Raw genomic sequence first — 21,754 nt, 5'->3', positions numbered from 1 at the left:
AAATATATATGTATGTATGTATACATGTATATCTGTGGATAGACTAATCTCGAATGAACGTAATTTCAAAGTTATCATTTTCGCTTTCTAACTCTGTGCACAGAAAATCAATTTATTTTTATGTTTTTACTTTTTGACGCGACGATTCTATTTTTTTCTAAGACATTGGGTTGTATCTGAATCAAAATATAAATTAAAATAAATTTATTTGTTTTAAGACACGAATAAAAAAAAAAAAAAATACATCATGGAAATTAAGAAATGTCATGAAATTCGTCCTACAATCGTGATCATTTGTATCGCGATATTTTTATCATTTAATAAATCGGTGATCTTTTTTTTTTCATTCGGTGAAAGCAAAATACATACATATCAAATAAGTTCGAAGTTGAATAATCGAAAGAAATTTCGCAATATACAAATACAAATTTTTATGCCATTTTCACAATATTTTTTATTTTATTTCTATGATAATTGTAAGATACAAAAAATGAAAGCGTTTGCGATTTAGAAAAAATATTTAAATCGTCAGAATTGTTTGAGGTATGTAAACTTCTTGTTATATAACTAATTGTAAGATCTCGAGAAAAAGATACGAAAGATATACTGCAAAGAATTTATTGCACCAATTGTTTGGACTCATTGAAAAAATAGACGCATAAAGTTATATATGTGATGGAACTAATGAAACGTAAAAGGACTGGGAAATACCAGTTTCTGACTTTTCATCACAAGGAAAAATTTATGTTAAATGAGAACGTGGTGGTCCATAATAACACAATAACGGAGGGAATAAAAATTATTTGTTCTTATAAATTGTAATTTTTATCAATCTTTTATAAAAAAAACAATATCATATTCGAAAATTTAAATTACAGTATTAAAAATTTCTTCAATCGAGAATATTGTTATGTTCAACATAGATATCAAAATGGATATCAGTGGACTAATCAATGAAACGAAAACAAATTATTTTTTTGTGTAAACAACTTTTTATCAATTTTTTAACGATCATTCCCAATGGAAAATTTTTTCAAACAAACGATAATTTTCTCGAATTCGAACATTATTCAAGGAAACTATTAATTATAGTTGATAAAATAAAGAAAAATTATATGCTTTTGTCACAAAATTTTTTTTATCAAATTCGTATGAGGTCATTTTTCATACTTGCAATAATTAAAACATTTACGTGATAAAGACGACGAACGACGGAACAATGCTCATACATACTTTTTAGTCACCTCAATTTTAGCCACTTCTTTTTTACTTTTACACGAACGGAAGGAACTCTACGTTTCTTTTTCTAACCCACATGGCGATCGTGCTAGCGTGGAGGGGATGAAAGAGTCATGGAACGCAGTAATCGCGAGTGTATATACATGTACGTAAACGAACGAGTCAGTCGTGCTATTGGAAAGGCCTCGTCTTGACGTCTTTCTCGTCTTTCTCTTGCGTGTATATTTCTCTTTTAGATAATATTTAAAAGTTATATTTTTAGAATCGTCGAAGTATAACATTCCGCAAATTTTTTCTTGATAAAAAAAATATCGTAAAGAAACATTTCGATATATAAAGAAGATCGTTATTCGTTATACATTAATTTAACTCTTGATTTAAACGTTTCAATTTGAGATTGAGATCGAGATCGATACAGTTAAGTGAAATTACCGTTCGATCCGTGATGATCCTCGAGAAACGTTGAAATAGAACACGAACATTATTATAGTTTTTCTTCCATCGAATGTATTTATAAATCAAGAATATTAGTTTTATTATTTTTTTTATTTTCTTTTTATTTATTTTTTGTTTTTTTTTCTGTTTTTTAATATAAAAAAGATCAAGGATTGAAAACTAATTACAACGATCGATTTCTTCGATTCTACAAGAAATTAAAAGGAAATATTTCTTTCTCTCTGGGAAAAGGTTAGTACAATATTTTGCTGGTATTTTTTTACATTACACACTCGTATATTCTTTCTTCGTATCATCTAATAAATTATAGTATTTACGGTAAATCGTCACGCTCTTACATTATTCCAATGATCAACGATACATAAGATGTAATCATGCACGGAACGTGACTTTAGAATAATTCATTCTTTTACAAATTCTTTGTATTATCCATTGTACGTTCAAGGATCTTTTCGTTTACTGCATATCAAGTTTGATAGTTGATTAGCATACATGATTTCAATGTTATTCGATACAAATTTATTTTTATTGAGATTTCCTATCACGCAATCTGATAGCTTATATATCAACTTTTTTTTCTTTTCTTTTCCATAAATATTAATTATTAATTAGCTTCGTCATTGATACCAGTTACAATTTGTGTAAAAACTTAATTGTTATACAGTTAGAAAAAATTCGATGCTATATAATTAAACTTACAACTAGTTAAATTAAGTTTAGAAAAGAACACTCGAAGCTAAAATAGAACATGATATTGAAATCGGTGGCAAAGAACTAAGCTGACATTTAGAATATTAAGGTCACCCATACGTTTATGTCTATTCATTAAATACGAATGCCATTCAAAAACATTAAAGATTATGATCATGAATTACATCATGGCCGTATCCTAAAAGAATCATTATTTGACATATTATTCTTTTTTGAAATGTCATATTATCGTTCACATTTTGGTTTTTATTAATTCAAAAAAAAAAAAAGAAAAAAGAGAAAAAAATAAAAAAGAAAAAGAAAGGAAAGGAAACAAAGAAGAGGCTGTAAAATATAATATGTCGACGTAATTTTTGAATAATATAAATCATTAAAATTTCATTAATATTTATATGGGTTATAATTTCTTAATAACTTTGGATGAATATATTGTATACATGGTTTTACGACTTCTTTCTTGCAAAATATATAATTACTTAGTGACATTAAGTATTTCGATATTGAGTGTTTCTCAATCGGAATGTAAACTTTTTAACTTCGAAAGACAATAAGATATTGTAATGCCTATTACAATGATTGATAAGTTTACGTATATAAAATTGATTAAAAATAAAGTAAAAATTAAAATAAAAATTTTTAAAGTAAAAAAAGTCAAAATAAAAAGTTATAAACGAAATATAGTATGGATATTTTCCTTCTTAGGTAAATCAAAAGATTCTAAAATGCATTTTAAAATTCAATTACACCTTTTCGAGACCTTTAGAAATAACTTTTTTTTTCAGATCGTAAAACTACAAGGTCTTATGAAATTAAAAGAATATAAAGCTTCGAAAAAAAATAATTGATTTTTAATATCACTTAACAAGTTTTGGCCCATCTAAAAACTTTTCAGTCATCCAATATATATATATATATTTATAGTATTTATATATATAATATAGTAATAAAGTTATAGTATTTATATATATATATATATAAATATAAAATATTGATAAATTTTCTAACTTGAAGTTAAGTTAACTGTTTGAATATAAAAGTCTAGTCAAGGGTATGTATAATGATAAAGTGCAAGGATGTTAGAAAGGATCGATAAAAGCATTATATTTTCATTTGGTTTGATTATAACGTTCCTTTTTCTATTTTCGTTTTGTATCATTGAGCGAGCATTGAGAGAGATTAAAACTAAATTTTATTCATGTTCCAAAATATCAATGAATTTCTCAAATGTTCGTAATCGTGATAAAAAAAAAGACAGATAGATAGAGAAAAAGAGTGAGTGAGTGAGAGAGAGAGTGAGTGAGTGAGTGAGTGAGTGAGTGAGAGAGAGAGAGAGAGAGAGAGAGAGAGAGAGAGAGAGAGAGAGAGAAAGAGAGAGAGAGAGAGAGAGAGAGAGAGAGGGGAGGGAGAGAGAGAGAGATTATTCCTTAATTATAAAAGTAATTATTCATTAGATCATCATGTACTTAGAATGTCATCTAATGAATAAAAGATCATTATTGATTGTGACAATTGTACCATGTTTACTTCCTGTAAGCAAACTAATTTGACTGCGCAAACACGTCATCCAAAGCAGGTAGAGAACGTGACGTATAAATACATTTCACCAGCTAAAAACAACTATGATGATAGAAAAGTCTCTTGTTATTAACAAAATAAGAAAAAAATTCTTTTTTTTACATTTCTTTACATGTTTTTCGTGTTTTTTTTGTTTTTTAATTGGGGCATGTAATTATTTTCATTTTCAGAAATGATCACGTTTATAATATTCTTAGGACTAATTGTCTTGGGTAAATCACAATTGATTTATCCGGATCAATACGAATATCTGAAGACCTCAACTTATCCGGCTTATGCTAATAGTCAGCAACGATCATATCCTGCTGTCGTTGCATACGCTGAACCAGCAGCAGGAGCAGCACCCGTGGCATATTATGCAGCAGGAGCAGCACCCGTGGCATATTCCGCACCAGCAGCAGCACCCGCAGCATATTCTGCAGCAGCACCCGGAACATATTCTGTAGCAGCACCCGCAGCATATTCTGCAGCAGTAGCTGCAACACCCATGGCATATTATGCATCAGGAGCAGCACCCGTGGCATATTATGCTTCAGGAGCAGCACCCGTAGCATATTATGCATCAGGAGCAGCACCCATGGCATATTATGCAGCAGCACCAGCATATTATTCATCACCCGCTTCTATCGTAAATCAATTATCTGGACAACCGATAGGAGATTCCTTATCTCAAGCTGCATCACAAATAAATGTTAATACGATCGCGGCACCGATTTCACCTCTTGCTCAATCGTTACCATTAGATTGGGCTTATCGAGTAAGATAATATAAATATTTTCTTGTTAAATTATTTATTTCGTCTTTTAAACGAAATGTTCGAATTTCCATTTGAACATTATTTATTTACTTCTTCAGGTGAATGATATAATTTCGAAAGGTGTCACGAAATTAGCTCTAAATATCCAAAATGTACTATATGCTAACAATTTGGCGTCAGTAAAAAACGAAAAAGACAATATAGTATTCTCGCCACTTAATATTGCTGGATCTCTCGCATTAATTCATTTAGGATCAGCGGGAATAACTTTCGAAGAGGTATCGAGAATCCTTGGACTTGCTATGGGAGTAGACATTTCTACGCATTCAGAACTCGTTCATCAAATTTTCGGATTATTGATTTCTGTAGTCCATGAGAAAGCTGAATCTACAAGGATTATAGACATTGCAAGTGCTATTTTTTTGCAGGTATAAAAAACATTTGGAATTTTTTTATATGAAATTTATTTTTTTCTGAAAATAATATATACCTTTCTTAATAACACTATTAGGAAGGTTTTCCAATTCGACCAGAATTTAAGACAATCAGTGAAAATGTATACCAAAGTGTAGTAATGAATCTTGACTTTCAAGAAAGAGGAAAGGAAGCACAAGACAAAATAAATGCATGGGTAAAAGAAAACACAAACGGAAAGATTTCAACGATTTTAAATGATATACCATCACCTGCCACGAAAGTGATCATAGCTTCGACATTATATTTCAATGCCGAATGGAATAGATATTTCATAATGGGAGCTACTGGTAGAAAAAAATTTTCCATCGAACCAAATGAACAGATCCTAGTAGACATGATGTACAATGCTGGAGATTTTCCTTTTTACGAAGATAAAAATTATGGCGTTAAAATTGTTGGTCTACCATATAAAGGATTAGATGTAAGTTAGACGTATATTTGTTTTATTCATTTATACATCAATACAGTGGGATTAACATTTTTTTCTTATTTTTAGACTACTATGTATATTATGTTACCTAAGGCAGAAGGTGCAAGAGCATTAGGCGAATTTGAGAGGACACTGACACCAGAGATCATTGAATATTTAATTCAAAATATGAAAAATCAAACCACTATATTAGGGATGCCTAAAATGAAGATTACTAGTTCTTTAAAATTGAAAAAAGTACTCGAGAGTTTAGGTTTAACATCTTTGTTTAATCCGGCAACAGCAGATTTGAGTTTATTATCACCTAGTTCAAGAGAACTGATTGCAAACGCAACTCAAAATCCAACAACTAAGAGCAGTAAAAGCTTTAATGATCAAAATAGACAATTGAATAATAGAGACCAATTAGTTTTCTCAAGATTCGGTGGTGATTCAGACGGAGGGCAAGTGTATAAAAAACATTTATTCAAATATACTGACAATACTCGCCGTTATAACATCGAACAATGGGCTACGGGGTTTAATATAAGAAGAATGCAAAGGAAACGACGTGAAATCGAAACTGAACTAATCGACGATGAAAATAACGTTAAAAGAGTTCGAAGACAAAGTAGACCTATGTCCGAAGATTTTCTCCGTATTGTTGAAAATAGAAATTTCCGATCATATGGGTTGGACGATCTTAGAAATAGCGCGACTTTAGCTAATCCTGGTTTATATGCTGATGAGGTATTACATAAAGTAGACATTGAAATTAACGAAAAGGGTACTGAAGCTGCAGCAGCAACTACAATTGTCTTAGAAAGAGATGGTAGACAAAAAAGGTTATTAGCTAATAGACCCTTCCTATTTTTCATTAGACATAATCCTACAAAATTGATATTGTTTTGGGGTACCATTAACACACCTACTCCGAATTTTTCTAATATGTAAATAGAAATTTTTATCTAATAGTATTTAATACTTTGGATTATAATTGCATCTATCTATCTATCTATTTATCTATGTGTGCGTACGTGCGTGCATGTGTGTGTGTGTGTGTGTGTGTGTGTGTGTGTGTGTGTGTGTGTGTGTGTGTGTGTGTAATTAGCTTTGATAGAGCTGAATTCTATCATAAACTAGATTGATTAATACCTATTTAATTATATTTCATTTGCATATGATGCTTATGTAAGATTCTTTTTTTTTTTGTATAGAACACCAAAGAAATTTAACTTCAAATCATTTAAGAGCTTATCATTCATCTACATTAGATTAGTTAGTATATAAAAATAAAACAATATACTTTTTTAACAAATGAGTACGACATTTGAAATTCTATATTAATGCTACGAATATTAATAAACAAAAAAAATGATATGAATATATATATTCATATCATGCTGTATATTCATATGCTGTGCTGTTCTATGCTATGTTATACTAATTTGAAACAGATAATATACAAGATATAATGAGCTCTTCTGCTTATGGACAATGTTCTTCTTACGTTAGATCCAACCTCCTAAACTAAAATGGATTTATTTGTTTTGCAAGAATGTAATATTTTGTTCTGTAAGAATGAAGGAAGTATGATGAAAATAACAATGAAAAACGAATGAATAAAATAAATTAATTAAAACAAATGAACATATATTAATCTCTTTGAAAAATTCCTCTATCAAGTACCAATTGCCACGATATTATCGTTCCTCTATCGACGTTAATTGGAAGTGTTAGCGTTTAAATATTAGTAAAATAATATTGTTTATTAATTATATTCTTCTGAGTTCGTGATTTATATTAGTTGAAAGACTAAATTGAATTTATTTTATATCGATTTTATCTTACGATCTTTGTCATGTTTTTAAGAATATCCTATTGTTTAAATATTAGTAAAGTAATTTTATTTATTAATGATTCCTTTCCGAATTTAAATGTGTGTCTATTTCACACGATTGATTTTATTTCAATAGTGCAAGATTTACTTCTTATATCTATAAATTTAAACATCATCATTATCTTAATCTGCGTTTATCACGTATAAATCTATGTTCCAGTGAATGTGATTTCGAAATATTCGTAACTTCTAACATATTCCGAAATCTATAATAAATTAATTGTATCGAATATGAAAAATTCTTAATCTTTAATCTTCCTGTAATGCGGTACAAACGAAGAACATGATATATATTTAAATATAAACCTTCACACATATGTTTTTCGCAATTGCCATTCGTTTCGTGATTTTTAAAAGCCCTATTTTAATGATTCTAATAAATTTTTATTTTATAGAAAAGAAAAGAAATAAGGAAAGAACGTGTGTGTGTTTGTATGTGTATATATATATATATATAGATGATTTATCTATATATATAAAGATATCAAAAGAAAATTCTGAATTTAATTTAATTTAAATTTAAAAGAAAAAAAGAAAATGAAAAATTTTCGATCTTAATCTAAACAAATATTCTTTTCCTGTGATATGTGGGAAATGGAGAACTTGGCACACATTTTGGTGTACTTGTTTCAGGTCCATGTGCACCTTTATTCAGTGCAATTTCAATGGTTTCCGCAATTGCCATATCATACGTTTCGTTACTATGATTTTATTGGAATTTAATTTTATTGAAATAAGAAATATATTAGTTGTGAAAGATAAAAGTATGAATTTAATTTAATTTAACTTTAAAGAAAAGAAAAAAGTGAAAAATGTATGACTCGACTTTTATAATAAAATTGCAAAATATCAAATGAACATTGATGAGAGCTATTCTCGAAAGTAACTGGTAAATCTTCGAAAATAACTGAATGGGCTATAATTGCCCTCTTGAGCCACAGTTTATGGGGTGCTCTTCGACAAATAGTAAAACTGTTCGAAAACTGTAACAACAAAATTTTATTCTAAATTCTAAGATATGAAAGAAAATCCTAACACAATCCTAACGTATCTGAAAAGTAAATGAAAAACCTTATCTTTTTGGATACAAATTGATTATTACTTTTTCAGGAGATATCTTTCCGAAGCGTAGGAAAAATTAGAATTAAGATATTAATTATTGAAAATCCTGAGCTTCATATACTTATCATCTAGGCTTACGGATTATGACTTTACAAGTTTCTTTATTTTTTAGCAAATACTCTACTCGACTTTCAAAAGTAATAACTCTATCGAAAGTTCTTTTTTATCAATTTAAATTGATTAAATATTTAATTAATGACTATTTAAAAATATAAAACAAACCCTTGGACGCTCCTTACAAACGAGTATTTTAATTATTATAAGAAAATCATGCATCAAATTCGCTTATAATCCAGAGACTATCCATCGTGAATGTCTTCTTACTCATCCTTATTAGAATCCGTGAATAATCCGTGCATTAAAATATTCGAAATTGCAAATAATTATAATTAACGGATTTGAACAAGAAGACCCTATTCTAATTAAATAAATACATCAAAACACAACAAACCATTCACGAATAAATCTTCTAAGAAGTCATTTAATAATCTATTAATTAATTACAACCAATTACTCGTATCGATTCGGATTTTTCATCCTCGACATGATTGAGTGATCAGAGGGATTTAAAAATTCACTTACTATTTAAGAAGTTCTGCGATGGTTCCAAAACACTCTAAAACACTCGTCTGCGATCGAAATTGAGGGTAGCTGGTTAATGATATAGTAGATCAACATCGAAGTTGAATGAGATCCTCTTCAGAGATGCACTGATTCTAATTAGCAGTAGTTATTTATTAACAGACGGTTACTGAATTTATTCCACGAAACTCTACTATCTTTTATAAACATAGTCTGTGCGACTTGTTAAAAAACAATAAACTTTGCGAATAAACATTGACTCTAATGACTGCATTACTCGCAGTCAATGCAAAAACACTTGCTGTTTAAATCGCGAAACGCGAGTGAACGAACTACTTCGCGATATTCTTATTTTAACAATACAAACACTCGATTACTTTTTTGTTACGTGCGCCATTACAATGAAGTTCTGAAATAAAAAAATTATAAACAAAATTATTAATATCACTTTTATAAGAAGAAACTATATAAATTATTTACAAAATGTATAATATACAATTATATATACTTTATCTATAAGATAATTAAATGTAGCGGTACGGAAAGAGTGTATTTCCACGTTTAATCCTCGGAGTACGAGAGGAAACTGACATGGTAATTCGCATGGTACTTCTAATGATCATTCTTGTTGACATTAAACGATCGACATACGCTGGAAGAAAATTATTCTATGTCTAACGCATCTTAAGAGCTTTGCGATGCTTTACGGAATTAAGTTTAAATAATTATAAAATGATCGTCTCTATAATATGTTTAATCCTAGTTGTGTCACCCAACATTAACTTTGATTTCAATTAAAACAATTTGCACATTGCATGATTCATGATTTTTTTTACGACAAAGTTGGAAATGCGTTTTCAAACCTATTACTTATTATTTCCGAGGCTTCAAAGAATACACAGTATTTTTTTGGAATAAAAATTATTCATTTTGTATAAATGAGAGCTGTTCAAAGTGCCTGAGGTGTAGCTCATCCCAAGTGTGCAACTTAAAATTATTTTGAAGTGTGCACAACTAAGGTTAAACGTAACGGAAAGAGTTTATTTAGTCCTCGGAATACAAAAGGAAACTTAAGTAATTACTCGCATGGTCCTTTTGTTGGCATTAAACAATTGACGCATGTTGAAAGAAAATTATTCTATCTAACGCGTTTTAAGGCCGTTTAACACTCCTGCTTTTATATGCCAACAATGAGAATAGGTGTAATTTTTGACCAAATTTGATTAACAAGGTCTCATTTTAAAGACGAAGGTTTAATCTGGCGTAAATCTTTTCCGAATTTTTGAAAAACTTTTACTTTTTCAAAAAAAATCGTATTAAAAAATGATATCTTTTCAAAAATAGTTTATGCACAAATAAAAAGCTTTTTCAAAAATTCGAGAAAACAGGATTCTAGATTAAACTTCGTTTTTAAAGTGAGAACTTGTCCATCAAAATTGGTCAAGAATTACGTCTGTTGTTGTTGACGTATATTTGTTTTTGACATTTTTCATGAAGAAAAAGTTTTCTACTGTGGCGCCCCTCAAAATTTGCGGCGAAAGAGAAGAAGCTCGTACTCCCACTACTGATTTTCATATTACGTTGAAGGGGGTATGATATTTTTTGAGCCATTCCAAACGCAAAAAAATGCATTTCACAATGCTTGGACGGAGAAGCTTACTTGGTCATCCTTTGAATAAATGATTTTATGTTAAAAATAAGAAAATTCATATCCAATGTCAAAAAGATTATAACGCGTGGGAAACTTAGAATAATTTTAATTTAAAATTTCAATACTAATTATGTTTGTATTTTTCTGTTTCAGAACTTCATTGCAATCATGCGCGTACCAATGAAGTAATCGAGTGTTCGTATCGTTAAAATGAAAATATTATGAAGTAGAAGTAGTGTTTGATCGTTCGCGTTTCGCTATTTAAACAATAAGTGTTTTTGCATCGACTGCGTACAATGCAATCTTTAGAATCAGTGTTTCTCCCCAAAGTGTTCTACTCATTTAATAATCCCACAAACTGTATTTATAAAAGACAGTGAAGTTTCGTGAATTAACTTCAGTGATCGTTCGATAAACAATAATTAATATAAAGATCGTAAGACACGATTAATATAAAATAAATACAATTTTATTTTTCAACTAATATTTTACTAATATTCGAACAATGTACGAGGTACATGAACTACAATTAACTACTATTTAAATATTACAACATTCTTAGCAACATTACAAAGATCATTTATATATACTATCATATCGATTAATACATACACTATCATTTTAAAATTGACCATGTTGAATACAGATCGGCTTAGATTTTTATATGGGTAGCCATTAATAGGTATCCAGATGCAGTAACCTCCACGTGGTGAAACCTCGGCTGTAGTACTTGCGATATATCATATGATATGTAAGTATTACCGAGCGAATGGTTGCATACTTCAAGAATATCTTTTCAATTTAATTCCAACTGAACATTAAAGTACTTATATTTTATATTACTAATCATATTTGAATAAATAAATATAGATTGGATATACTAGAATTCTAAAATAATTTCTTAAAGAAATGCACAGAAAATTTTTCTATCCCATTTATGCTCGCCATTTTTCTCATTTATTTTTATCTATTTTTATCTTATTAATAATTATTTATAAGTGTTAGATGGGATTCATGGGTGTCGGCCTTTGTACGGGCTGCTGTCTCAGCATCTTGTAGAGCTCTCGGGTGGGATCCTTGAGAAGGATCCTTCAGTTTTGACCTTTGGATGAACCTTCTTTTTTCAGTACGCAAAAATCGAGTTTGATTTTGGTATTCTAGATTTGCTCGGTTGGAGCGATATTTAGTATGTCCATCTCTCGTTTTGAATTTCGTCATTGTCACGTACGCACATGTTCTATCTTTTTTTTCTTCTCTTTCTCTTCTTTTCTAATCTCGATCATCGAGGAATGAATTCATCTGCAATCGGATATTTGGCCAAAGAAGATTCGGAATATCGTCGCATGGCTCGGTTCATCGTCGATGTTTACACGGGAATATGGGTAAGATAATAAAAATACACGTGCACGTGTTGGCGACATAGGCGTGGGTGTTTGCGAACGCGATTAAAAGTTTTAGCAAGGACTTCGTTTTATTTGCTCGAAAATTCGATTAGATTATCTCGTGAACGCGGATTTTAAAATAGAGTCACTCGTAGGTCTTCAAAACCTCTACGTGGTAAGACCTGGGTCGGTATTACTTGTTAACTATCGAAATCTAAATCTAGATTATATAATGCAAGTACTACCGAACGAAAAGCTATATATTTCAATGGTTTTCTAATATCTTTCCTTTTTATATCTAACTAAACATTAATGTACTTATATTTTACATAACAAATCATCACTAGTTGAATTTTATAAACTACATAAAATTTTTAAATAATTTTTAAGAGAAACGCACCGCAAACTTATAATTTTTGTGAAGACCAAGAGAGAGAGAAACGAAGAAAAAAGCATTAGTGAAAGGATTAATACATTACAGCTCGACATGATCGTCCTCAACCCACTTTTCATCACTGTTGTATCCTTTAAATGATGACGACAGAGAAGATTCTTTCTCTCTATCTCTTTTTCTTTCTTTCTTTTTATCTTTATTTTTATTTCTATTTCTGCAAAATTAACGAAATTTTTTTTTCACACAATCACGAGAGATTTCACTTTTTACAACGTCGCTAATATATATAACGTCGCGAATATGTGTCGTAAGTTTCGAAGATTTTATATAGGATTCTACAAAGAGAGAGAGAGAAAGAGAGAGAGAGAGAGAGAGAGAGAGAGAGAGAGAGAGAGAGAGAGAAGCAGAAAGCAAGAGCAAAAGAGAAAGAATGGACAAATTTTAAATAAAGAATGCTCAGTTTGTACATACATTTTTTTTATTCTTTTCTAATTTACTAATTGATAGAATATAAAGACATGATTCATATGTAAATAAAAGATGTTGAAAATTAATATGTAACCAAAAGATATTGCACGAGCAATAATCATTTCAAATGTGATCTTATTTGTTTCCCCATCCCCAGATAACTTTAACAAAGCCTGTAAGACCAGCTTGTCCTCCCTTCTTAACTTGATCGCCAAGTTTGTCACTTAAATCTGGAAATTCAACCATATTGAAAGCTAAGTCAAAAAATAATGGTTTACAAGGAATGCTCTGCATTGCTGGTGGTAATTTATAAACATTGGGTTGTTTTGTAAGTAATGCACTATCTTCTCTGTATTCATGAAGCCGTTCATATAATGGTTTCTTGCTTTTCGTGAATTTATTTGTCCCTGATTCTTCATCTTGACCATCCTCCAAAACACTATGAGCATGAGCAGCATATTGAGCACCTTCAATTGATGTTTCTAACTTATTCAAGGCTTCTTTTAAATCAATAGGTAAGATATTGATATGTTGAAGAGCATCTTTTACATGTTGTAAAGATCGCTGATATAATGCCATTGCTTCACGCCACCGATGAAGATTAGCTAGAGATTGTGCCATATAAAAACATCTAAAAGCTCTGTAAGCTTTAGTTTTAGCTTCTTGTTCGAGTGCAAATTCTTTATCATCTTGTAATTGTGATATTTCAACTAGATTGTGCAATGCAGCTTCATACAATCTTACAATATCCTGAGGTTTAGCCTTTTCAGATTCTTCAGCTGCTTTTACTAGAGCTAAATTACGTTCTAATGTACGAGATAATCGGATATATTGTAAATAGGTAACTAAATGTTGAGATGGAGATACTTTGTCATTATCTTTGTTTTTTAATTCATTTTTAAAGAAATCTCGCACAGCTACAATTGCATCTTTGCAATCTATAAGATGTGCTTCTAAAAGATCAATCTTAGCTTGATTAGTTGCTGTCTTTTCCAATGTTTGATTCAATCTAGAATCTGCTATCAGTAAGCCAGCAGCTCTGGGAGGCACAATACCACATGATTTACCACGCCATGTAACTTCTTCAGTATTTGCTTGCTTTTCACGTGTTTGAGCAATCAATGAATCTAATCCAGCTAATAGCTCTCCACTTAATTGTCCTCTCATCTGCATAAGATCATCAATGGCAGTAGTATCTCCTATGTTATAGGCACAATATCTAAGACTTGGTGCAAGTTCTTCAACGCGTGCATTGTACATCAATCGTTCATTTTCTGACAAAGCAGAAGCTAGTTTTCCATAAACCACTTGAGCTTTTTGTAAATTTTCCATTGCACCTTTCCATAACTGCAATTCAAAATGCAATGATCCATGCATCCAAGCTACATATGCTTGTGCTTCTAATTTAGTACGAGCATCGCTGTTTATATTCTGAAACATTGACATTATCATAATTATAAAAATATTTATAATATTTTCATTTTTCTAATATCTACATACATACTTCTATCAATTCTTGCAATTGTAAAGAATACATAGCAGCTTTTCTTAATCTTGATACTAAATGGAACTTCTTCCGTAGTTCTGTATTAGATTCTTGTCTTAACTGCATTGCATAACTCCAAGCACGCTCAGAGAGCATTAACGGAACTTGTAGAAATTTGTCATCGCTAACCATTGCTCCTGTAATATCTTTTCTTTTAAAGTGACGTCTATCACCTTGTGGAACTTTAAGAACTTTACGCAAACGTCTAAGTCTCCTTGAACAGTAACCTCTGTATCTTTGATAATCACCATGTCTCAGTCCATGTTGTTGTTGAGCTTCTTTAATAATTTTTAGAACTATCAACGTATTAAGGATAAGAAATATTTATATTAAAAATTAGTAGTAGTAATAATAATTTTTTTATCAAATTACTGTGATTCAATATACATTAAATTTCAATATACAGTTATGAATATAGTTCATATATAAAAAAATTTTTGTAATATTATTATTAAATAAATTAATTAACTGTTACATTATTTCTAGTTCAGGAAAAGGTTAGAAAATAACATATGGATATATTTTATTTGTTTAAGTAAAGTTATTATAATAATATTGTAAAAGGATACTTTCTAAAGAATATGTTTTCTTTTCTTTCGATACCATTGTATCCTGTACTTCATTTTCGTTATTTAAATCCGTAATTTTTTCGTCCACAACCATTTCTGTAACACGTTTGCAATTAAAGAGATTAAACTAGATCAGATTCGTATAGGGAGTTTCAACTTTGTTTTCACTTATTTTTGTAGGTGCGCTGATGTCGATTTTTTTAAAAATGTGTATGATGTTCATGTATATATAAAAATTTTTACTAATTTAGAGATAAATAGAAATGTACAATAAAGAAAAATATAAAAACTAGAGAAAATATGTTTATTAAAAAATTAATTTATAATTTATTTTTATATATCTAAAATGAAATAATATAAGATTTGATAAGAAATAATGTAAGATTTATAAATAAAATCAAGATATCTTTAAATGAAATTCTAATATAAGGAATTTTACATTTAATAAAAATACCTATTAATATTTGAAAATATCCTTTAAGATTGGTATTTCTGCGCATGCGTTTATGATAACCGTAAAGCAATGTGTTACGAGTGACGTGGCTGAAATGACAGCACGAGTTATGCGGTTCTCGATTTGATATTACATATTTTCGAATTTTATAAACTGATATAAAATAAATATGAATATTTAATAAAAATATCACACATTTACAGAATTACAAGAATTTAAAGAAATAAATTCAGTTGTAAAAAAAAAGTAAGTTGAAATCTTTAACCTATAATAAATAATTTGAGCAAAGATATGAAATAAAATTATTAAATAAATATAAATAGTGCATGAATTGATGGACGATCTTTTTTTATAATCACAGCACCATGACAACCTATGAAGATTTTATTCAACAAAATGAGGATCGCGATGGAGTTCGTTTTACTTGGAATGTCTGGCCATCATCACGTATTGATGCTACTAGGCTTGTTGTTCCTTTAGGAACACTTTATCAACCTATTAAAGAACGTCCCGATTTACCACCTATTCAATATGATCCAGTTTTGTGTACTAGGTCTACATGTAGAGCAATTTTAAATCCATTATGTCAAGTAGATTATCGTGCAAAACTATGGGTCTGCAATTTATGTTTTGGAAGAAATCCTGTAAGAAATACATTTATATAAAATATTCATCTAATGATAACTGAATTTATTTTAATTATTTATGGCTATAAAACATTTTTATGTTTATTTAGTTTCCACCACAATATGCAGCTATTTCAGAACAACATCAACCAGCTGAACTAATTCCTATGTTTTCAACAATCGAATATACTATAATGGTACAAATATCTTTATTTACGATTAAAAATACTTTTATTTATAAACTTAGACATTTATTTTTTTTTATATTATTTCTTTAGAGAGCACAATGTCTCCCTCCTATCTTTTTACTTGTTGTTGATACATGTATGGATGATGAAGAGTTAGGTGCACTTAAGGATTCACTTCAGATGTCTTTATCTTTGCTTCCACCTAATGCTCTAATTGGTCTTATCACTTTTGGAAGGATGGTTCAAGTGCATGAGTTAGGTTGTGAAGGATGTAGCAAAAGTTATGTATTCCGTGGTACTAAAGATTTACAACCAAAACAGGTTCAAGATATGCTTGGTTGGTATTAAATTATCTAATATGTTTTTTATTCAAATTTATTTTATTTATCATTGTTTTTAATGAATTAGGTATTGGTAGACCAATACCTGGTCAAAATCCAAATCAACAGAGAGGTTCTGGTGGACAGCCCTTACCACCGGCTAATCGATTTTTACAACCAGTACATAAATGTGATATGAGCTTAACAGATTTACTTGGAGAGTTGCAACGTGATCCTTGGCCAGTTGGACCAGGAAAACGTCCACTGCGTTCAACTGGTATGGCATTAGCTGTTGCTACAGGACTTTTGGAAGCTAGCTATGCAAATACTGGAGCTAGGTAATGAAATAGTATTATTGACAATAATGATATAACAGTCTTATATATATTCTTTATTATAACATAAATAATTTTTTAGAATCATGCTCTTTGTTGGTGGACCATGTTCTCAAGGTCCTGGTCAAGTTGTGACAGATGATCTTCGCCAACCCATCAGATCACATCATGACATTCAAAAGGATAATGCAAAGCACATGAAAAAAGCTACTAAGCATTATGATGGTCTTGCTTCTCGTGCTGCCACTAATGGTCATATAATTGATATTTATTCATGTGCTCTTGATCAAACTGGATTATTAGAAATGAGACAGTGTTGTAATTCAACTGGAGGCCACATGGTAATGGGAGATTCATTTAATTCATCTCTTTTCAAACAAACATTTCAAAGAGTATTCACAAAGGATGCTAAAGGTGATTTAAAAATGGCATTTAATGCTACTTTGGAAGTTAAAACATCGCGAGAACTTAAAGTTTCCGGTGCTATTGGACCATGCGTTTCTTTGGGTATAAAGGGATCTAGTGTAGGAGAGCAAGAAGTTGGTTTAGGTGGTACATGCCAATGGAAATTCTGTTCTTTAACACCATCGACCACAACAGCAATTTTCTTTGAAGTTGTAAATCAACATACTGCGCCAATTCCACAGGGTGGAAGAGGTTGCATTCAATTCATTACACAATATCAACATAGTAGTGGACAAAGAAGAATTAGAGTTACAACTATAGCTAGAAAGTATGTATTATCATTGTATACATTTTGTATTTTGTTTTTTGTATTTCGTTTATAATATTTTTAATCATAGTTGGGCAGATTCATCTACATCATTGCATCATATAAGTGCAGGCTTTGATCAAGAAGCAGCTGCAGTTCTTATGTCACGTTTAGCTGTCTTTAAAGCTGAAAGTGATGATGGTCCTGATGTTCTAAGATGGGTAGACAGAATGCTTATAAGACTTGTAATTATTTCTTAATTATTATTTTAACGTCATAATTCTCTAATATTACATAAAATATAAAAATTTATTATTTATAAATTACAGTGTCAGAAGTTTGGTGAATATTCTAAAGATGATCCAAATAGTTTTAGACTCGCAGAGAACTTTTCATTATATCCACAATTTATGTATCATTTACGTAGATCCCAATTTTTACAAGTATTTAACAATTCACCAGATGAAACAAGCTTTTATAGGTAAAGTTATTTCTGTTACATTTATTTATTATTTTTTCTATGTTACATGTTATTAAATTCACTTTTATAATAGACACATGCTAATGCGAGAAGACTTGACAAATTCTTTGATAATGGTGCAACCCATTTTATATAGTTATGGATTTGGTGGTCCACCTGAACCCGTGTTACTTGATACTTCGTCAATTCAACCAGATAGAATTTTATTGATGGACACATTTTTCCAGATCCTCATATTTCATGGAGAAGTATAAATATTTTTGTTATAGTCTCATATATATATATATATATATATATATATATATATATATATATATATATGTGTGTGTGTGTGTGTGTGTGTGTAGTATTATATATTGTTGTTATATGCATTATGTATAAGTAATATTTCTTTCAATAGACTATAGCACAATGGCGACAGTTAAAATATCAAGATTTACCAGAATATGAGAATTTCCGTCAGTTATTAGCAGCACCAGTTGATGATGCTGCTGAAATACTTAGTGGAAGATTTCCAGCACCTAGGTATATTGATACAGAACAAGGAGGCTCGCAAGCAAGATTCTTGTTGAGCAAAGTAAATCCCAGTCAAACCCATAACAATATGTATGCCTATGGAGCGGTAAGTTCATAAAAGAATTTTGTTTTATTTTATATTTGATTATTTTAATTTTGTATTAAGTAATATCAAAGTTATAGTTTAATGAGTTCATAAAGTTTCCTTGTTATTACATATATTGTCCTCATATATGCAAAAGTTTTAGCATATATCAATCATATGTAACTAATATTTTTTTTTGTCACCACGATCCTGTGAACCAGGGGATGCCGTTACCCAGTGGGGTGTGTTTTTCAACTCATTATTAAATTGCTTTTTTTTTTTATAAAACTTCAATGCTTTGGTGGTGGACTTTCGTGAAATATTGTTAAATTTTTTAATTGTGATAATTTCAAAAATAACGTATCGAAATTATTTATCATTTTACTTAAGATATCACACACACACAAAATTTATTATATTATTTATCATTTACCAGTATTTTTCATATTTATCTACATATAACATTCTTTTCAATCTACATGAATATAACACGATAAGTATATTGAGATACATACAATGCTAAAAACAGAACTTTTGCACTTTAGTAGTTCATATAATATTAATAATTAATAAATCTATTGCTTAATATGCTAATATGACACAGATTTATATAAATATGTTTTTATATGTACATACTATCTATATGTATATGTAAAATACATATAAATTGATGTTTTTCATAAAAAATTTTTAGCATTTGTGTTTAAGGTTGAGGGTTAAACTTATGATCTTATCTTATAAATTATTTTTTAGTTTCTGTTACTAATTTAATAAATTACCGTTTAGGAAAGTGGAGCTCCTGTTTTAACTGATGATGTCAGTCTGCAAGTATTCATGGAACATTTAAAGAAGTTGGCTGTTTCTTCTACAGCATAAATCTTATATGACTATCTATCTTAGAATTATTAATTTCTATACATGCGCATTATACAATTTCTAACCTCACTAGCATTATTAAGAATCATTAATTTTTTATATTTGATGGAATATCAAGTATATTAAATATATAAAATAAGTTTTGTAAATTTGTCAAAAAGAATTTTGAAACATGCAATTTATTTAAAACTTAAATGTATACAGCAATCCACATAATGTATTTTTCTGTCTTATGGTTTTAAAGATCAATAATTGTTGTTCATATAAATATAAGATTGTATTAATAATATAGAATATTGTTAATATTATTCCAATTGTTTGCTTTCTTACATTATGCCATATTTAAAAATTATTGTTATTTATAATGCTTAACATATAGATAATATGTAACACAAACAGGATATAATATGCATATAAATTATAGAAAGATTATTATATAAAAATGTAATATTCATTAAAGATAAAGAAACAGAGAAGATATATATTATATTACATATATTAATACTTATTTCTTTATTTTTATATTTTTAACATTATTAACAAAGAAAATCTTTTAGAATATATAGTAAATTTAGCTAAGAAATCTTATAGACATTTTTTGTTCAACATCTGTTCGTTCCAGTACCTTGCAAAATTCTTCCAAAGATATCATACCATCTCCATTTTCATCAGCTTCAAGAATCGTACGTTCTGCAATGCTGGTGAGTTGTTCCTCACTATATATGTATAGAGACATACTCATATGTATATATTTATATAGTGATCCAAATTTACTTGTTTGTAAATATTATGTATACTTCCTACCTAATATTAGCTCCAACCATCATATGCAAAATAGCCAATAATTCATCTTTAGATATTAAGTCATCATTATCCAAGTCATACATTTTAAAAGCAACTAAAAATTTAAATTATTAAATAATTGTTATGATTTGTTAATTATAATTTCTAGTATTTATTAATCAAATTGCTTATATAAATAATAAATATGAGTGAATTTGCAAAACATCTAAAACAATTAATAGTATTACGTACACTTTAATTTTTCCTGCCTCGAATTTAATCTATTAGGACTGTTTTTCTTGATTGGCCTAAAATGTGCTAATACTTGCATGAACTGTAAAAAATTAACTCTATCGTTACCACTTTCATCAAAAAAGGCGTTCACTATTCTTTCACCAAGAGGATTTATTGCAAGTTCAGGAATTCTGAGAAAATCTTCTCGACTTAATGTACCACAGTCTCCACGGTCCAGACTAGTAAATCGACTATACAAACGTTCAATTTGATTTGGAGTAACTAGAATAAATGCAATAGATATGTAATTCAATATATATATATACAAACACCACATACCTATTTAATAAGATCTTATTTTTCATCTACGTTAATATTTTAATAATGTTATAATTTTTTCAATACATACATCCTGTTGCTTCTTGAATTTGAGCTATTTCTTCTTCACGTAAAAGAAGACTAGATTTATTTCCCATTTTGTACTATAAATATATTACTTTATGATTTTAATATCAATATTATTATATTAATTATGTAATAATCACGATTTCTATCTATTTTAAAAACTTCGAAGTACAATTTCCAAATACAGATTTCAACAATTAAAAAATTGAAAGTATCTATGACATATGTAATTATTGTTCACTGTCGTCATATGATTCTAGCAAATTTTTTTTAACTTTTATTAATTATTTAAAATGAAATTGGACTTGTAGATTTTAATTCCATTTTTTGAGTTCTTATATCAATTAATTTTATAATTTCATAAATAGGGCTAATCACAGAACTACTGTATTGTATGATTTCTCCCTTTTCCACACACAAACACATATATATATATATATATATGTATATATATATAAGTTGCCAACTTACCAAAAATAAATTATTCAAGAGAATAAATAA

At 29.2% G+C, this 21,754-nt stretch overlaps 4 protein-coding genes and 1 long non-coding RNA gene across 7 annotated transcripts; 3 read left to right on the top strand and 2 right to left on the bottom strand.

Annotated features, from left to right (window-relative positions):
* Window positions 1-1,326: 1,326 nt before the first annotated feature.
* On the top strand, window positions 1,327-7,270 carry LOC124426360 (serine protease inhibitor 28Dc). 2 transcript variants are annotated; one of them, XM_046967972.1, is made up of 6 exons: window positions 1,327-1,384; window positions 1,840-1,926; window positions 4,152-4,738; window positions 4,837-5,166; window positions 5,250-5,636; window positions 5,712-7,270. In XM_046967972.1, the coding sequence occupies exons 1-6, from the start codon at window positions 1,342-1,344 to the stop codon at window positions 6,576-6,578; spliced, it is 2,301 nt and encodes a 766-aa protein (XP_046823928.1). In that variant the 5' UTR covers window positions 1,327-1,341; the 3' UTR covers window positions 6,579-7,270. The 2 variants fall into 2 exon arrangements, with proteins under 2 accessions (XP_046823928.1, XP_046823929.1); XM_046967973.1 differs by lacking the exon at window positions 1,327-1,384 and adding an exon at window positions 1,394-1,746.
* A 4,565-nt stretch (window positions 7,271-11,835) lies between these two features.
* Window positions 11,836-13,061, top strand: LOC124426103. The gene is made up of 2 exons (XR_006942647.1): window positions 11,836-12,261; window positions 12,652-13,061. It is a non-coding gene; the product is annotated as an uncharacterized LOC124426103 (long non-coding RNA).
* Window positions 13,062-13,115: 54 nt separating this feature from the next.
* LOC124426102 (signal recognition particle subunit SRP68) lies at window positions 13,116-15,393 on the bottom strand. Its single transcript, XM_046967390.1, has 3 exons — window positions 15,239-15,393; window positions 14,628-14,965; window positions 13,116-14,554 (listed from the first exon to the last, which is right to left on the bottom strand). Exons 1-3 carry the CDS (start codon window positions 15,330-15,332, stop codon window positions 13,259-13,261), a joined length of 1,728 nt encoding a protein of 575 aa, XP_046823346.1. The 5' UTR covers window positions 15,333-15,393; the 3' UTR covers window positions 13,116-13,258.
* Window positions 15,394-15,758: 365 nt separating this feature from the next.
* LOC124425989 (protein transport protein Sec23A) lies at window positions 15,759-20,139 on the top strand. Of its 2 annotated transcripts, XM_046967169.1 has the most exons (12): window positions 15,759-15,938; window positions 16,054-16,336; window positions 16,429-16,515; window positions 16,597-16,843; window positions 16,915-17,164; window positions 17,244-17,894; window positions 17,965-18,118; window positions 18,203-18,354; window positions 18,428-18,602; window positions 18,755-18,976; window positions 19,177-19,197; window positions 19,742-20,139. In XM_046967169.1, exons 2-12 carry the CDS (start codon window positions 16,058-16,060, stop codon window positions 19,829-19,831), a joined length of 2,328 nt encoding a protein of 775 aa, XP_046823125.1. In that variant the 5' UTR covers window positions 15,759-15,938; window positions 16,054-16,057; the 3' UTR covers window positions 19,832-20,139. The 2 variants fall into 2 exon arrangements, with proteins under 2 accessions (XP_046823125.1, XP_046823126.1); XM_046967170.1 differs by lacking the exon at window positions 19,177-19,197 and having other exon boundaries at window positions 15,760-15,938.
* A 172-nt stretch (window positions 20,140-20,311) lies between these two features.
* On the bottom strand, window positions 20,312-21,701 carry LOC124425991 (calcineurin B homologous protein 1). Its single transcript, XM_046967173.1, has 4 exons — window positions 21,258-21,701; window positions 20,867-21,130; window positions 20,636-20,729; window positions 20,312-20,547 (listed from the first exon to the last, which is right to left on the bottom strand). Exons 1-4 carry the CDS (start codon window positions 21,322-21,324, stop codon window positions 20,403-20,405), a joined length of 570 nt encoding a protein of 189 aa, XP_046823129.1. The 5' UTR covers window positions 21,325-21,701; the 3' UTR covers window positions 20,312-20,402.
* Window positions 21,702-21,754: the final 53 nt, after the last annotated feature.

The sequence above is a fragment of the Vespa crabro genome, chromosome 8, assembly GCF_910589235.1.
Source record: "Vespa crabro chromosome 8, iyVesCrab1.2, whole genome shotgun sequence".
Lineage (NCBI taxonomy): Eukaryota > Metazoa > Arthropoda > Insecta > Hymenoptera > Vespidae > Vespa > Vespa crabro.
This window is presented reverse-complemented; position numbering and strand designations above follow the sequence as displayed.

Excerpts from the sequence above, each read along its gene's own strand:
- LOC124425989 (XM_046967169.1), top strand. The coding sequence starts at position 16,058 with ATGACAACCTATGAAGATTTTATTCAACAAAATGAGGATCGCGATGGA. Across the intron at positions 16,337-16,428 it reads TATGTTTTGGAAGAAATCCT|TTTCCACCACAATATGCAGC; the intron begins GTAAGAAATACA and ends ATGTTTATTTAG. Across the intron at positions 16,516-16,596 it reads CAATCGAATATACTATAATG|AGAGCACAATGTCTCCCTCC; the intron begins GTACAAATATCT and ends TTATTTCTTTAG.
- LOC124426360 (XM_046967972.1), top strand. The coding sequence starts at position 1,342 with ATGAAAGAGTCATGGAACGCAGTAATCGCGAGTGTATATACAT. Across the intron at positions 1,385-1,839 it reads AATCGCGAGTGTATATACAT|ATCAAGGATTGAAAACTAAT; the intron begins GTACGTAAACGA and ends AATATAAAAAAG. Across the intron at positions 5,637-5,711 it reads TACCATATAAAGGATTAGAT|ACTACTATGTATATTATGTT; the intron begins GTAAGTTAGACG and ends TCTTATTTTTAG.
- LOC124425991 (XM_046967173.1), bottom strand. The coding sequence starts at position 21,324 with ATGGGAAATAAATCTAGTCTTCTTTTACGTGAAGAAGAAATAGCTCAA. Across the intron at positions 20,730-20,866 it reads GAGGCAGGAAAAATTAAAGT|TTGCTTTTAAAATGTATGAC; the intron begins GTACGTAATACT and ends TTAAATTTTTAG. Across the intron at positions 20,548-20,635 it reads ATGGTTGGAGCTAATATTAG|TGAGGAACAACTCACCAGCA; the intron begins GTAGGAAGTATA and ends ATACATATATAG.
- LOC124426102 (XM_046967390.1), bottom strand. The coding sequence starts at position 15,332 with ATGGTTGTGGACGAAAAAATTACGGATTTAAATAACGAAAATGAAGTA. Across the intron at positions 14,966-15,238 it reads GAAAACATATTCTTTAGAAA|TTCTAAAAATTATTAAAGAA; the intron begins GTATCCTTTTAC and ends ATACGTTGATAG. Across the intron at positions 14,555-14,627 it reads AATTGCAAGAATTGATAGAA|AATATAAACAGCGATGCTCG; the intron begins GTATGTATGTAG and ends TCAATGTTTCAG.